The 13,716-nt window shown below is 35.0% G+C and overlaps 1 protein-coding gene across 4 annotated transcripts in view; it reads left to right on the plus strand.

Moving 5' to 3' along the window:
- SKIP (Shal K[+] channel interacting protein) overlaps positions 1-13,716 on the plus strand; it is a 352,744-nt gene that overhangs the window by 51,179 nt on the left and 287,849 nt on the right. The window contains exon 2 of one of the 4 annotated variants that reach the window (XM_074122724.1): positions 85-401. The exons of the other annotated variants lie outside the window; for them this stretch is intronic. Within the exon in view, the coding sequence (XP_073978825.1) occupies positions 85-135 (51 nt within the window). The 3' untranslated portion in view covers positions 136-401. Of the gene's footprint in view, positions 1-84; positions 402-13,716 lie in introns of those variants that run through there. 4 annotated transcript variants of the gene reach the window in all.

Genomic DNA, 13,716 nt, shown 5'->3' on the forward strand with positions numbered 1-13,716 from the left:
TGAGTCACGTCATTAATCAACCACCATGTTTCAGTTCGTGTAACTCAAAACGGCTAAAAGTTTTGTTTTCTTTTGTTTTTTCAGCAAATCACCCACATTATTCCAACTAACTTGTCATTAAAGTTTAACCCATGAGGAAGAAATCTGTTGAGACCACTCACATTACATCCTGTTGCTACAGATCTCGAGTTGTTGACGTATAAGACAGTTTATTGCCTTCAATTAATTTTCTCAGTTAGTCTCAGGAATATAATTACGATGTTTAGAAAATATTTAGCAAGAATTCTCAAAACAAAAAATCTCAGCAAAATGAAAATCTTTCAGGAATCAAAACCAAGCGCCAGAGCATGAAGTGGCACACTTCAACCTCTCCAAGGCCCAAAAAAGCAAGGATGGCGAAGTCGAAGATCAAATGCATGCTATATCCACGGAATCGTCCACAAAGCGTTTCTACCTCAAGGTCAAACGGTCAATCAACACTTTTACCGAGAGATTCTTGTAAAACTTCGACAAAAGGGTCATTCGTGTGAGACCCAAACATCAAGAACAAGTGGGTGTTGCATCACGTTTAATGCTCCTTGTCACACAGCAATTTCAATAAACCAGAGTTTTTGGCCAGTAAAAACATTCCTGTGGCTCCTCAGCCTTCTTATTCGCCTGACTTGAGTCTTTGTGAGTTTTTTTCTCTTCCCGAAGTTGAAAAATCACCTCAAGGGAACTCATTTTGGGACAATCGAAAACATTCAAACCGGCTGTAACCGACCAGCTGAAGGCTATTCTAGAATCCACTGCTATGAGGAGTGGAAGAAACGTCTCCAGCGCCGTGTGGCTTCAGAAGGAATTATAAATTTAAAGAAAAATTTAAAAAAATCAGTCTCTAATGAGACTTATAAGTAATCTTAATTTTACAGACCTCGTATAACCCTCATTTAAAAAAAAAATATATAAAAAACGGATAGTTGTACATTATCCTGTAATAGTACTTCAGAGTGAATATTAGAATGGGAGAGTATAAATATCTGTGGGCAATGACACTCATTATTGCGAAGCTCCGAGGGATTTTGGTCTCAATCACAGTCAGATACTCTTGTAGGGTCTTTAAAAGAATCATCTTCCAGTAATTTTTCGTTTTATAGAATGTTTTCAAAAACATAAACACGAACAAACCCACTTACCTTCTTCTAAAGAAAGCACTTCTTCCAGCGAAACCCAATTTCTTCCACACCCAAGAGTTCCTTTAATACAATAGTCCTGGGAAATTTTTTTCGAAAATTTTGCTCAATAATAAAATATAAGCTTATGGACTTCCTTAATTTTCTTTATCTTAATCAATTAATTTGATTTCCATAAAATTCACCAAGTTCTAGAATAAGTCAAGAGTTTAAAGGGTATATAGTTTTGTAAAAGTATGGTTACATTGTTTTTGTTTCAAACTGGATTACAGTTTGATAGGAAAATCAAAAGAAAGGAAATCTGTATCTGGGTCTATTAAAACGAAGAGAGCCCAGGATGTTGAGTCTGGGAGGTAATTGTGATGTAAGAGGATAGCAGAAACTTGGTGAAGCTCTGGCTTGTGAAATGGGAATGTCCTGCGTAGCTCTCACCCATGACATCACCGCTGTTCTCCTAAAGATACATTCTCCAGTGCTACTACTCCTTGGTGATTCATGTGGAGTCCCTTGGACGGTGGATATTTGAGAATTACCCTGTTCTTCCTTTATTGCTGCCTGCTTCTCTATCAATTTAACATTTCTTGGTGATTTCCTCATTGTTTCTTGAGTGATTTTCTTCTTTCTTTTATTCATGCCAAATTTTGGAAATTGGGTTTCGCCGGAAGAAGTGCTTTTTTTAGAAGAAGGTTAGTGGGTTTGTTCGTGTTTATGTTTTTGAAAACATTCTATAAAACGAAAAATTACTGGAAGATGATCCTTTTTTTAAGCTCCTACAAGAGTATCTGACTGCGATTGAGTCAAAAATCTCTCAGAGCTTCGTAATACAGACTTCTGAATATTCACACTAGAAATTTATACATATAGTTGTACTTTATAATAATATATTTCTATTATAAATAGATTCTATCGATTAATAAATAATTGTAAAACATTACTGGTTTGTAGAAATTTAATGTTTAAATATATTAAACTTAAATCTAAATGTGGAACAATTTATTCAACTTTCTAATTATCTAGAAGGAATGTTGAACAAGTTAAGAAGGAGGACTGTTTGGAAATGGTGAGTTAGCATGGACCTAGTCAGTAGGTCAATTAGATGGTGCTTTGATGGTCCATTTTAGGGCACTAAAAATCTTTATGTACTTTTCTAGCTTTATTCTACACGTTTCTTTGAATGATTTCTTGGATTGGTTTGTATCGAAGGGTTTATATTTACCTAATTAGTAATTAAATATTTTTTAAAATCAAAATGTTCCCAATTTGAAAGTATTAGCCATTGCGCAACATGGATAAAGCATTCTGTGTATGTATTTCGTGGAAATGGAGATCTTCCATTAGTTACCTAATTAGTGTTCCAACTATTATAGAGCATTATAGAGCCAGGTAACATCATTAGATTATTGGAGGATGTATTAAGCATCTGATCAATTATTGTCTATGCCTATTGTATACGGGAGGCCTCTTGTATTGATATTAATTTTACCAGCTGGATTTAACCAATTTTGGCATCAATTATACCTACACAGATTTACCATTACCAAACTTGTTGTTCACTATCAATAGAATAATTAGAGAGCCTCAATTTGTGTGTATTATGATTGAATTTATAAGCCAAAGGACGATGGTTTTTTTTTATTTTCATCTTTGATCATTGAGAAATCTGAAAGCTGAACACTCACAGGACTTTTTACGTAATTCAATTTCCTGGAAACTTACATTTTTCCGCTAAAAAGCGATTGGCTATTGATTATTATTCACTTCTGAGCTTAGGTTCCAAATTCGAGATAAACAAAATGGCTATAAGCTACAAAAATCTTGTCATTACAGATTAAATATCTAATCCTTATTAATATTTAATATGAGATTAGTCCATCGTTTACACTGGAATAGGGCTTTGGCTTTAGAGGAGATCCAAGTATCCCTTTCACCCAAAGTTGCCCTTAATCTAATTATGCAACCATAATCAAGTTTACAAAAAAAATCAAAAACATAGGAACCTTTTTTGAGAAAATTTAGGAAAAAAGTGAAACACCAAATTTTGTAAATTGACGCTTCAGGCTAACTGATTTGGTACCTAAAAGCTAATTTTCGGGCCTGATAAGGGCACCTTAACCAGTTATAACATTTTTTTTTTTTTTTTTTTTTTTTTTTTTTTTTTTTTTTTTTTGGCGCATCAACAGCTGAGGTCATTAGCGCCCGGAGCTTTTTCCAGTGCACTGCCGGCCTCCGGACAGTGTTCTCTCGTTACAGACAACACTGTCCATCACCGGACAGTGAGCTGTAAGAAGCTCCTAGGAAGAGAAAATCTAATGGGTCAGCTGCTGGATTCGAACCCGGGACCTCCGCGTGGGAGTCCAGTATGCTAACCTCATAGCTAATCCCTTCCCTTTATAACATTTGAACTTAAAAAAGTTCAAAATTGGAGCGTTTTTTGAACTCAAAATGGATATTACCCTTTGGAGGCCTTTCGAAGTAATCGAAAATTTGATACCGATACCTCCTCTTACTTAGATCTTAATTAAAAATATTGAACAGTAAATATTAATGATGACATCCCCCGCAGAGACTGGGGGACCGCTACGTGTATATCTATGCTCTGAACAACCACACCAAATTCAACACTGAAACATTGAAGTAAGAGAAATTTGTCTCCATCGCACCAGATTTTTCTCCTAGTGATCTGACAGGTTTTTTTTTAAGAACTGAGGAAGTTCTCAGCTTGCTGTGTTCGTTTCCTGTTGCAGATTCACCCAGAATAAAAAGCGGGCCGGTGAGATTGCTGAAACAATATCCGCTCACTACTTCACTAATAGGCAGTGACTATTTTTTTTTTTTTTTTTTTTTTTTGTAATTTGCAGAAATGAACAAGAGTATAAACTTTAGTGGCAAAATAGTAATGGTAATAACTGGAGAGAACAGTTACCGGATGTAATAAAAGCAGCGGTCCAAACATAGAAAGGTAGTATTTACCACTGATTTCTTCTCTTCGTTATTACGAATGAATTAGGTAATGTTGGTTAAGCGAAGTTTGACTACCTTTAATAGACATTCTTTACCTTGATGATGATCTTTAATAAGCGCTTAACTAGTCGGTAGAGGTAGTACTATAACATCAAGATAACCTCGCACTATTAGATGAGAAGGTTAATTCTCCTATAAATACACTCGTCTCGGAAAATCGTGCAAACTCAAAAAACCGTGAAAAACTAGACTCGAATATCATGTAAAGTTAAGACTTATTGAACCGAACTGGGAATCGTGTGAATCTATCTGAAGAATATAATAATATTACGAGGAGGATTATCTTTTATTGTTTCTATTGCATTTTCTGGCAAAATTTTACGTTGAAATTATTTATTTACTGGGTGTTAAGTAGAAACCAAGAAGCGGTGAATATTACGTTTCATACTTATCTTCATTTTACTGTTTATGCTAGTTACTAGTTTTCGTTTATGGAAGGAAAGTAGGGCCCTAATCTTTGGTTAGCCCATTTTGGTTTTATGTATGCCTATGTTTTTACTGTTAGCTCCAAAAACAGTGGTAGTTAGTTTCGCCGATAAACCAAAAACTTGCCCTACACACGGTCCTAGTGGAATTTACCCATTCATTTATATTGGCTACATGTTTTTTTTTGTTTTAAATTTTCATTTTTAAAAAATCCATCTAGCCATTGTTGTGAAATGAATCTTGGCCATGCATATCTAAATTTTTAATAAGTAAAACAATTACAAATGTTTGCTTTCACTAAATTCTGTCAGCTTTTTATCATGACCTTTTGCAATGTGAGCTGAGATAAATTATTAACAGGTTGCTGGTTGTAATTGTGTAAAGCTGATGTCACCATCTTTCACTTCTGTCTATCTACAAACTATTCTAAACTGTAATTAAGTTGTAAATGCTAAAACATTAGAATCATCAAATATCGCATAATTATCCAACTTGACAACGATTACTTCATGAAACGATTATAATTTTTTTTTTTAAATATTAATTATTGTTTATTTTTTTATTAATATTATTATTATTTTTAAATATATTCAAATTTAATGTCCATATATGTACGAGGACAAGAATAACTGTATATTATATGCATACAGTTCCCACGCATGGTTTTCTTTATCGTCTTGGGTGATCCGATGTGACTCATACAACTTGTAATACATGTTTTTTTAATTAAATAACCTTTTTTAAAAGAACAAAAATCTTCTTTTACCACGCAAATGGACTGGATTTCAGTGAAATCTCTTAAATACAGGTGTTGCTAAGAGGTAGATCTAACAATTGCAAGGAAATAGCATTCAGGAAGCGGTAATTATTAATAATTGTCCCGGACCTTTCCCAAATTGTATTAGTTTCACGTTTTGAGACTGTACGTTTAATGTTATTCTCTAGAGATACAAAAGGTGGTATAAAACCAACATTTCTAAATAATTCAGTAACCTAACAGTGTGACTTTCGTGAATTAGCGAGCGTAGGAGCCGTAGCTAGAAAATGGTAGGCTGTTTGATCGAGTTCTAACGAAAGAGTTATTTGATTTGGTTCTTCTAGCTTGCCTGCTGTGGCCTTTTTATAAGTTCTTCTCAGTGAGGAGAAAGTTTATCGGTTTCTTTTGCTGTTCTAGCCGCAGAGAGAGGGTATTACTGTTCTTTCAGTCGTTCTCCTCTTTAATCGTGATTCCTTATAGCCATAACTGTACCCCTGAACATCCATTTGTTCTCTGGCAACTATCAGGATTACATCTTCCAGTGCTGCTCCTGGTCTCAATGTAATAACCAAGAATAAAAGCCGATCATTAACTGACTTAGTACCTCTCTTAATGTCTGGCCAGGGATCCCACATATCTTAAACCTGTTCTTCAGGAAATCAGTATCAGAAATAGTTATGCACGGTACTCCTCATACTAATGGCGTAGATGTGTGCCTTCCGATGGTAATTAGATGATGAGCATGGCAAATCTTCATCATTATCAGAACCTTTCAATACTTTTTCTCCAGATCCAAAAGCTATTTGTAGTGGTCCAGATTTATTGTCTTCTATAAATCAATTAGGCCTTCCTCTCCGACCAGAACTTATACAGCTCCCTCAACCTCTGATTTCAGATAATGTAAAGTAATTGCCTATTTTTTTTCAAGCGGGCTTTACGTCCAACTACCAAATTAGGTGTCGTGGACGGAGGCGACTAGCAAACATACTTTACTGTAAATTTCTTTTATTATCCATTAAAATCCGAGACCTAAGACAAGGAATCGAACCTATACTACAATACATATTAGCTTTACAGGTCTCGCCTCTTAACCGCTCGGCTACCATAGCGCCTGGGTTTCTGATAATTCTGTCGCTACATCGCATCAATATTGCCAAGGCAGATTTGGGTGACTGAATAAAATGTGCTTGGCCCTTCTTTTACTTGTTTATCAGCTCTTTCATTGCTCTCAATGTCCAAGGATCCAAAATTCTAACCGTTCTTATCTGAGAAAGATAGTCAAGACATCTTGCTCATAATCCAAACTGGATTTAGCTAGAGGTGCTTGACTAGCTTGGCCTTGGTGGTGAATGATTTACATTTTTAACTAAATTAAAAGTAAGAGAAGAAGCTTTAGGATCACCGTTACCATTAGTAACTAACAATGAATGTTATCTTTGAACTGGAACAACCAGTTGTATGATAATCTATTTCATTATCTAGATATTCTGACTACAGTAACCGATAAATATTTAAAGAAAGTAAAGTGTACTCAATACAGTCTAAAAATGGGCCCAAAAAAACAAACTTGTAGCAGTGTAATGAGATCTAAATAAGGAATGAATAAAGTGAGAGTATCCAGAATGAACCGTTAGATTCTGTGATGTTAGTAAGGTCATCTAGAGTTACACACTCGGGGAGAACAACCTTGACACGTCGCCATTCAGAGTATCTAGAATTTCTATATTATTTACATCTTTGTAAATATCTTATTTACATTATCTAGATTTACTATTTATTTTATTACTTCCATACAAATGCCACAATTTATTTAGAATTCCTAGAGATAGAAAATCTCTTTTTGGGTACAGCTTTCTCTTAATTACTATTTGAAGTAAACATTTTGTATTGAGTAGATTTGTGGCTTTAAAATTATACAAACAAAAAATGATTCTTTGAAGGGTGTTTGACGTAACAGCTTCCCCAGAACCTCATTTGTTCTATAACCAAAGTTCATACCAAAGTGAAAGGTAAGTTATTTCCGAATTTGGAAGTAACCCTTTGAAGTTTATAAAAGCTCTTCCTGATAATCGCACTTCCGTTGGAATGATGTATAGTCTATTCAGAATTTTGATTATACATTTGATTCATGTTACACAGGTTTATGAACATAATTTTTAAATTGAACTTCTCCCTCTCAAACAAGAACTTCAAGTTAAATTTCCTGAGCAAATTTCTAAATCATAGATCATAGATGTACTCATTAGTAATTAGTATTCCATCATCGGGGATTAATTTCGAGAACACTTGGAATCTATTCCGTATAGAATGGCACTTTCAATCACGCAGTCTTCACCAAATTTAGAATTTTGGTTTCTTATATAATTCCTATTAATGTTATAATGGTCGTAAAACCTTAAAATATACCTTAACCAGTCCCTTTCTTCCAAAAGTGTCCTCATTAGAATTTTACAGGAGAAAAGCGAATCAAATAAAAATTATACTAGATCAATATATGATGGGCTTAAGAAATTTTAAAGAAAGTCTTAGAAGCATTTAAGTGTATTAATCTCAAAATGCTTGGAAATCGAATGAAAGATATAGTCATTTCGATTGACTGATGTCGGCCGAAAACTTCTTATCGCTTTCTCTGGTACCGTTTAAACGAAATATCAAATTTTCTTAAGATTTAAAATAAAACCCACCAGCAAGGACCTTGTATTAGATATCCGTATTAGATACCACACCCTCCTACTCACTAACTAAACTACATAAAAACTAACGGGACACCTGATTCTAGTCCCCAGTATCTACTTGACTAGATAGTGTCCCCTTCATCAGCACATCATATGAGCTCAGTAAGATGTCCGACATCCGAAAGGGTATCATTCTAAATATGCTTTTTAGATTTCTTAAGTATACCATTAAGAAGACCTACGTGTATGAACGGTTATCAAGATGGGAACATCTTTACACATCATTACTTCAATTAATTTTAATGTCACTTTAAATGAAGATAAATCCATTGGTCAATGAAACACTTTAGTATTTAAATGTTGTTGAAAAAAATATAAATGAAAGTACCTAATACTTATAATTTATTATTTTAATGTCTTTGATATTAATTATCTGAGACTATATTCTTAAAACTGATTAAATTTATCAAAATTGTTTCGTTTTTATTAATTCAGAATATTTTAAAACTTGAATGACAATTTACAGAACTAGAGGGAGAATATATGGAAGAGATCTTTGGAAATAGACTGTGGCTAAAGATCTTCTAAGGCGGTAGGTAGCTGAGGCTGTTACAATGGTGGAATTAGAACAGTCGATTTCTAATAATTATTTATCAGGTTCGTCTACTGAAGTTATTTTTCTTTGCTGTTGCTGTAGCTTGTCGTTGAAATCAAGATGTTCTCTTCATCTTCTTCGATCTGACCAATCTCTCCTGTAGGCCTTCATTTCATTGCTGTCTCCTTCGTTCTGGGATCTGGGTGCAAATCTGACGTCTTTCCTGGCCAGTTTGGGTTCTAACATGGTCCAACCCAGACTATTTCTTTATTTGTCTGACTCTGATTATTATCCACAACTATCCCCATATTCTGCCACACTGTCTCATTCTTTAGCCATTTCTTTTGTTTTTTTTAAAAGATGGATTTGCGCCATTACTCCATTTCTACTTTTATAAATATATTTTTGTTTTTATGCGTTGAGGATCTATTCAAAATCGGAATAAAATATTATCTTTTTTGTTTTCTTTTGATAATGCCGGACTCCACGACGTAGCGTTTCTTGGTTAATCAATCTGCCTTCCAGTTTCCAAATCCGATCCTCCATTTTCTGCTCAAGATCAATCCCAAATATTTCAATTTCCCATCTATTCTCACTCTTTTCTCTTGTACCTCCAAATTATCCACCTATATTATGTTCTCTTGAAATGTATGGTCCAGCCTCACACATCATTCTTATTTCTGAGTCTCTGCATCCTGATATCTAAGAATTCTTACGCTAGCACAACCTAATCATCAGCAAAACAAATTCACAATATGTATCCGTTATCTATTTGAACCATTGTTGTTTATTGAACAATAATATATAAATATTCAATAGATTTTGTATTTCTACGACTCCATTTAATTGGCTCTTGCCTAAATGAGTTAAGTAAGTAAAGGGTTAAAATATAACAGGCGCCAACGAGCGTTTAAGAGGCGAGACCTGTAAAGTTAATATGCATTGGGTTCGATTCCCGGTCTTGGCCTTGGATTTTATTTAATGGTTAAATGAGAAATAGTAAAGTACGTTTGCTAGTCGCCTCCATCCACGACACCTAGTAAATGGTAGTTGGACGTTAAGCCCCGCCTGAAAAAATAGGCATTTACTTTACTTTTACTTTACTTTTTATAACAGGTGACCTACTTCAATTCTTATAAGAATAATTTTGTAACTGAAGGACATACTGCTTGTCCTTCATAGAAGTTAGAGTTCGCAAAAAAAAAAACGTTCTATGTTGATGATGATGGGCGAAAAGTCCCATAAATTTGACGGAAGTCCATTTCCGCGAATCCTGGATTATTTTAAGAAAATGATGAAGAAGAATTTATAAACTAAGGCAAACTTTTAATGCGATGAATTCACAGTTTAGGCAAATTCTACTTCAGAAAACTTACAAAAGAATAAATATTAATTTAAGAATAATTTCTGTAAAATAAAGAGCGAAACAAATATTAAACTATGGGGTCAAGCGTGACAAGAGTCACGGATCGGCTGCCGTTCCGAACTGATTACCATTAGATAATGACGTATTCATCTTTAAATATTTCCTTTTATTCATTTCAAATATATTCGTTCAATATTTTGATGGCAATTTTAAAAGAGCTTGTTTTAAAAGATGAATTTGAAATTGAAAGCAAACAGAAATGAAACAGATAATTAAATTTTAAAGGAATTTTATGTTTATTTTTGGTGAAAAAGGCTGAGAAAATTTATTAAAACATAAAAGGTATTTAATTATTTTAAAAACAGGGAAATTCTTCCTCCGTTCCTTGTAAAAGATTTTTTTAAGTGTTAATATTTCAAATTTAAAAAATCTATTAATATAAAACTGCCATCATGCACGATGATGGACATTCGACCTTCTTCTTCCTGATTCTCCGCAGTAATAAGGTGTTTCTTTTTGTGGACAACATCTCCGGGTGTAGCTGGCGATTCGTTTTACCAACCCAGTCTCACTAAAGGATCATGCTTCACTATCTTAAGTTAGAGAAGATTCACGCTAATAAGACTCTGCCAAATCTACTCTCCCCAACAACAACCTCTGTAGAGATATCCTGAAGATGGCAATAGGAAATACGAGTAAAACTCGCAGAATTCTAGGAAAATCCACCTTCCAACACTTGGTTAGAGACTTCGTGGAGCCGGCAGTTTTTTTGGAATAAAAACTCCCATGTACCCAATACAGTACTTCTTCCAGTGTTAATCCCAGATATATCCTCTAAAGAAGTTACCTGGAAGAGTTTTAGATGGTATATGTAACCACCAACGTCTGGTAACTAGCCAGGTTCGCGTGGGAGCCAGCATTCTAAGGGGGTTACCCCAGTGACGAAGTGCTCTCCCATACTTCTAGTATATATGTTCTCCTCCAACACTAGGCTCTTTAGGGATGTACAGGAAGTAAGATAACCAGTCTAATGCCAATGCGCCCCCCATCTTCAACGCTCCTCTCCTAACAGCTGTTAACTAGCCAGGCTCTCTAGAGTAGTTTCTGGAAATACGCAGGGCCGGCATTAAGATAGTCTGGGAGGATGGCTTCTTTCGATTGTTACCAGAACCATTATCATTTCTTGAAGTAAGGCTGGTCAGTTGGTATTCTACGATATGAGCAGGTGACCATTATTGCGTAGGCCATTCATTGCTAAATAGATACCTGAAATCTTTACTGTTCTTCATTTTACAGCAACCGGCCATTTCTCGCGTTCATTTTCTCCAGGCTGACATTATAAACAATGAGAAATTACATAATTTCATTCGCTTTAACAAAATATTGTGCATAGTCGACCACAAATAAAAATGGACAACATTTTATTTAAATTGTTCTATGAAATTTATGGTTTCATGAAACTGTAAGTTGTCAGTGAGACTATTATCCCAGATTTTCGAAACCTGATCTGAATATTATACAAGCTTTATTTGAATAACCTAGTTCGCAGGACATTTTCAGACCACCTCAGTTTTTAGGCAATCTTTTTTTATTTCCAATTTTAAGCCAGAAAAAAATTAAATCGATTAGAAGTTTTGAATAATAGTGTTAATAATGAGCGCTTGTCTCAAGCTTTATTTTGGTGGAGCAAACATGATCCTATCTGTGCCTCTAGTGCATCTTCTCTTCCAGGGAGACTCCTGTCTCTAAATTAGATTAGATCAATTACACCCGCAGAAAGCAAGGCTTACGACATACCCTACGATAGCGCTATGTCCGTTTCTTCTTCTTCATTTGCGTTGATTACTTCCTATATCTTTCAGTAAAGCAAAGTACCACTTAATGGACTCACCCAATTAGTTGGTAACTACTCCATCAGTCTTCCTTTTTGATAAAGCCATTTCAAGTTAACATTATTAAAATGATAAATAAATAGAACAACATTAATGAATTGAAAGATATAATAAAGGATATTAATCAAATAGTCTTAAGCAAGTCTTAATTACGAAACAAAAAGAAATAGCCTTTTGAAACTAGAAATAAAAGAAGTTTGTCTTTATTAGGTTGCACTCATTATGTTTGAAACAGGTGCATCAAACTACACGACCCCTCAAACCCATCTGTAGTATCAATGAAGATTCCTTAATGGTCATTGAATAATGCAGCATCACTAGGTAAACTTTGATGCATTCATTAATAAAAGAAATACTCAACAGTATTATATATATATATATATATATAGTTATCTGCCATCCCCTTTCCGTTTCAGGCTACGCTTCGGTAGCAGATGTTTCAATCTAAAGACGACGTTTTATATTATTCAGCCTTAGAAAGTGTTGGTCCAGAAGCTCTCCTACAATTACAGTTGCTTAGAAAAACTGGTATCGTTGCAATTAGAATTACGACCTTGTACCGTCCCAACACTTGCGAGAGATACTAACTTATTTCAATTTGGGTAAATCTGATATCTAAAGCTAGTACTACTTTCTCTTTAAGTGGCTCAGACCAATACCTAAGATAATGGACGATTTTAGATAACAGGTATCAGCAGGGCTTTAAAATTTTTTGGTAGATAAAACTAGTAATGGGTACATTAAAAGTTATAGTTTATTCTTCAACTAAAGAAAGTTTACCTTCAAATAAATTTAAGCTAAAAAAATCAGTTGTGATCAGCCATGATCTTCTCTTACCGCATTTTGCGCAATTAAGGTTCATTGACTTTGCCAAAAAATTCCAAAAAAAAAAATTGGTTGACTACTCTGGGATTTAGTAGGTGATAAGTCCATTGATTAGTCTTAAAAGGCAGTTTAGAGGGATGTTTAGCCACTTTTCTTAGCCCCCGGAAATGGTCCGTACAGTGTTCTGTAGTTATAGACCCAGTACTGCTCACCACCGGGTCAGCGAGCTACTGCAGATACTCTTAGAAAGAGTTTCGGGACTTACACCTCCACGTCTTTAGGGTCAGTGCTCGCTTTTCATTTAGCGACAGCATACGAGGTGTGGCTATTAAATAACGAGACTAATGCTGTAAAACATTTTATTTTAAATTTATACATATTTAGTTATTATCACCTTCAATATACACCCCTCCCCTATCCCTACAACGCTCCATGCGAATTTACCATTGTTCGAAACAATGCTGGAAGTCTTTTTCTATGAGCTCCTGCATGACGCGTGCCGCTTTTTCTTTCACAGCTCCAGCAGACTGAAATCGTGTTTCTTTTAATGCAGGCTTTGACTTTGGGGAACAGATAAACGTCACATGGGGCCAGGTCAGGTCCCAGGAGAATGGCCTAAAACTGGGATGTTGTACTTGGCTAGAAAGTCTTGATGGAGAACCCCGTGACTTGTTCTTCTTCAAATCGGGTCGTTTCTTTCCTTACTCTTTCACGTTTGTAATGTTGATTAATTATAATCAATATTTTCATCCGTTTTGGACGTGAAAGGGCGACCCGGGCAGTCATCATCTCCGACGTCTTCTCGGCCATCTTGGAAACGCTTGAATCACTCAAAAACTCGTGCACGTGATTAAACATTCATCGCCATAAACTTCTTTTAGTGAAAGATAAGTTTCAGTAGCTGTTTTACCCAGTTTCATGTGAAATTTCACGACAATTCGTTGCTCTACTACATGTGTAGTATCATGTTTTCGGCAAAACGAAACT

Source organism: Rhodnius prolixus, unplaced genomic scaffold (assembly GCF_049639745.1).
Source record: "Rhodnius prolixus isolate KJV_2025 unplaced genomic scaffold, Rpr scaffold_8, whole genome shotgun sequence".
NCBI classification, from domain to species: Eukaryota; Metazoa; Arthropoda; class Insecta; order Hemiptera; family Reduviidae; genus Rhodnius; species Rhodnius prolixus.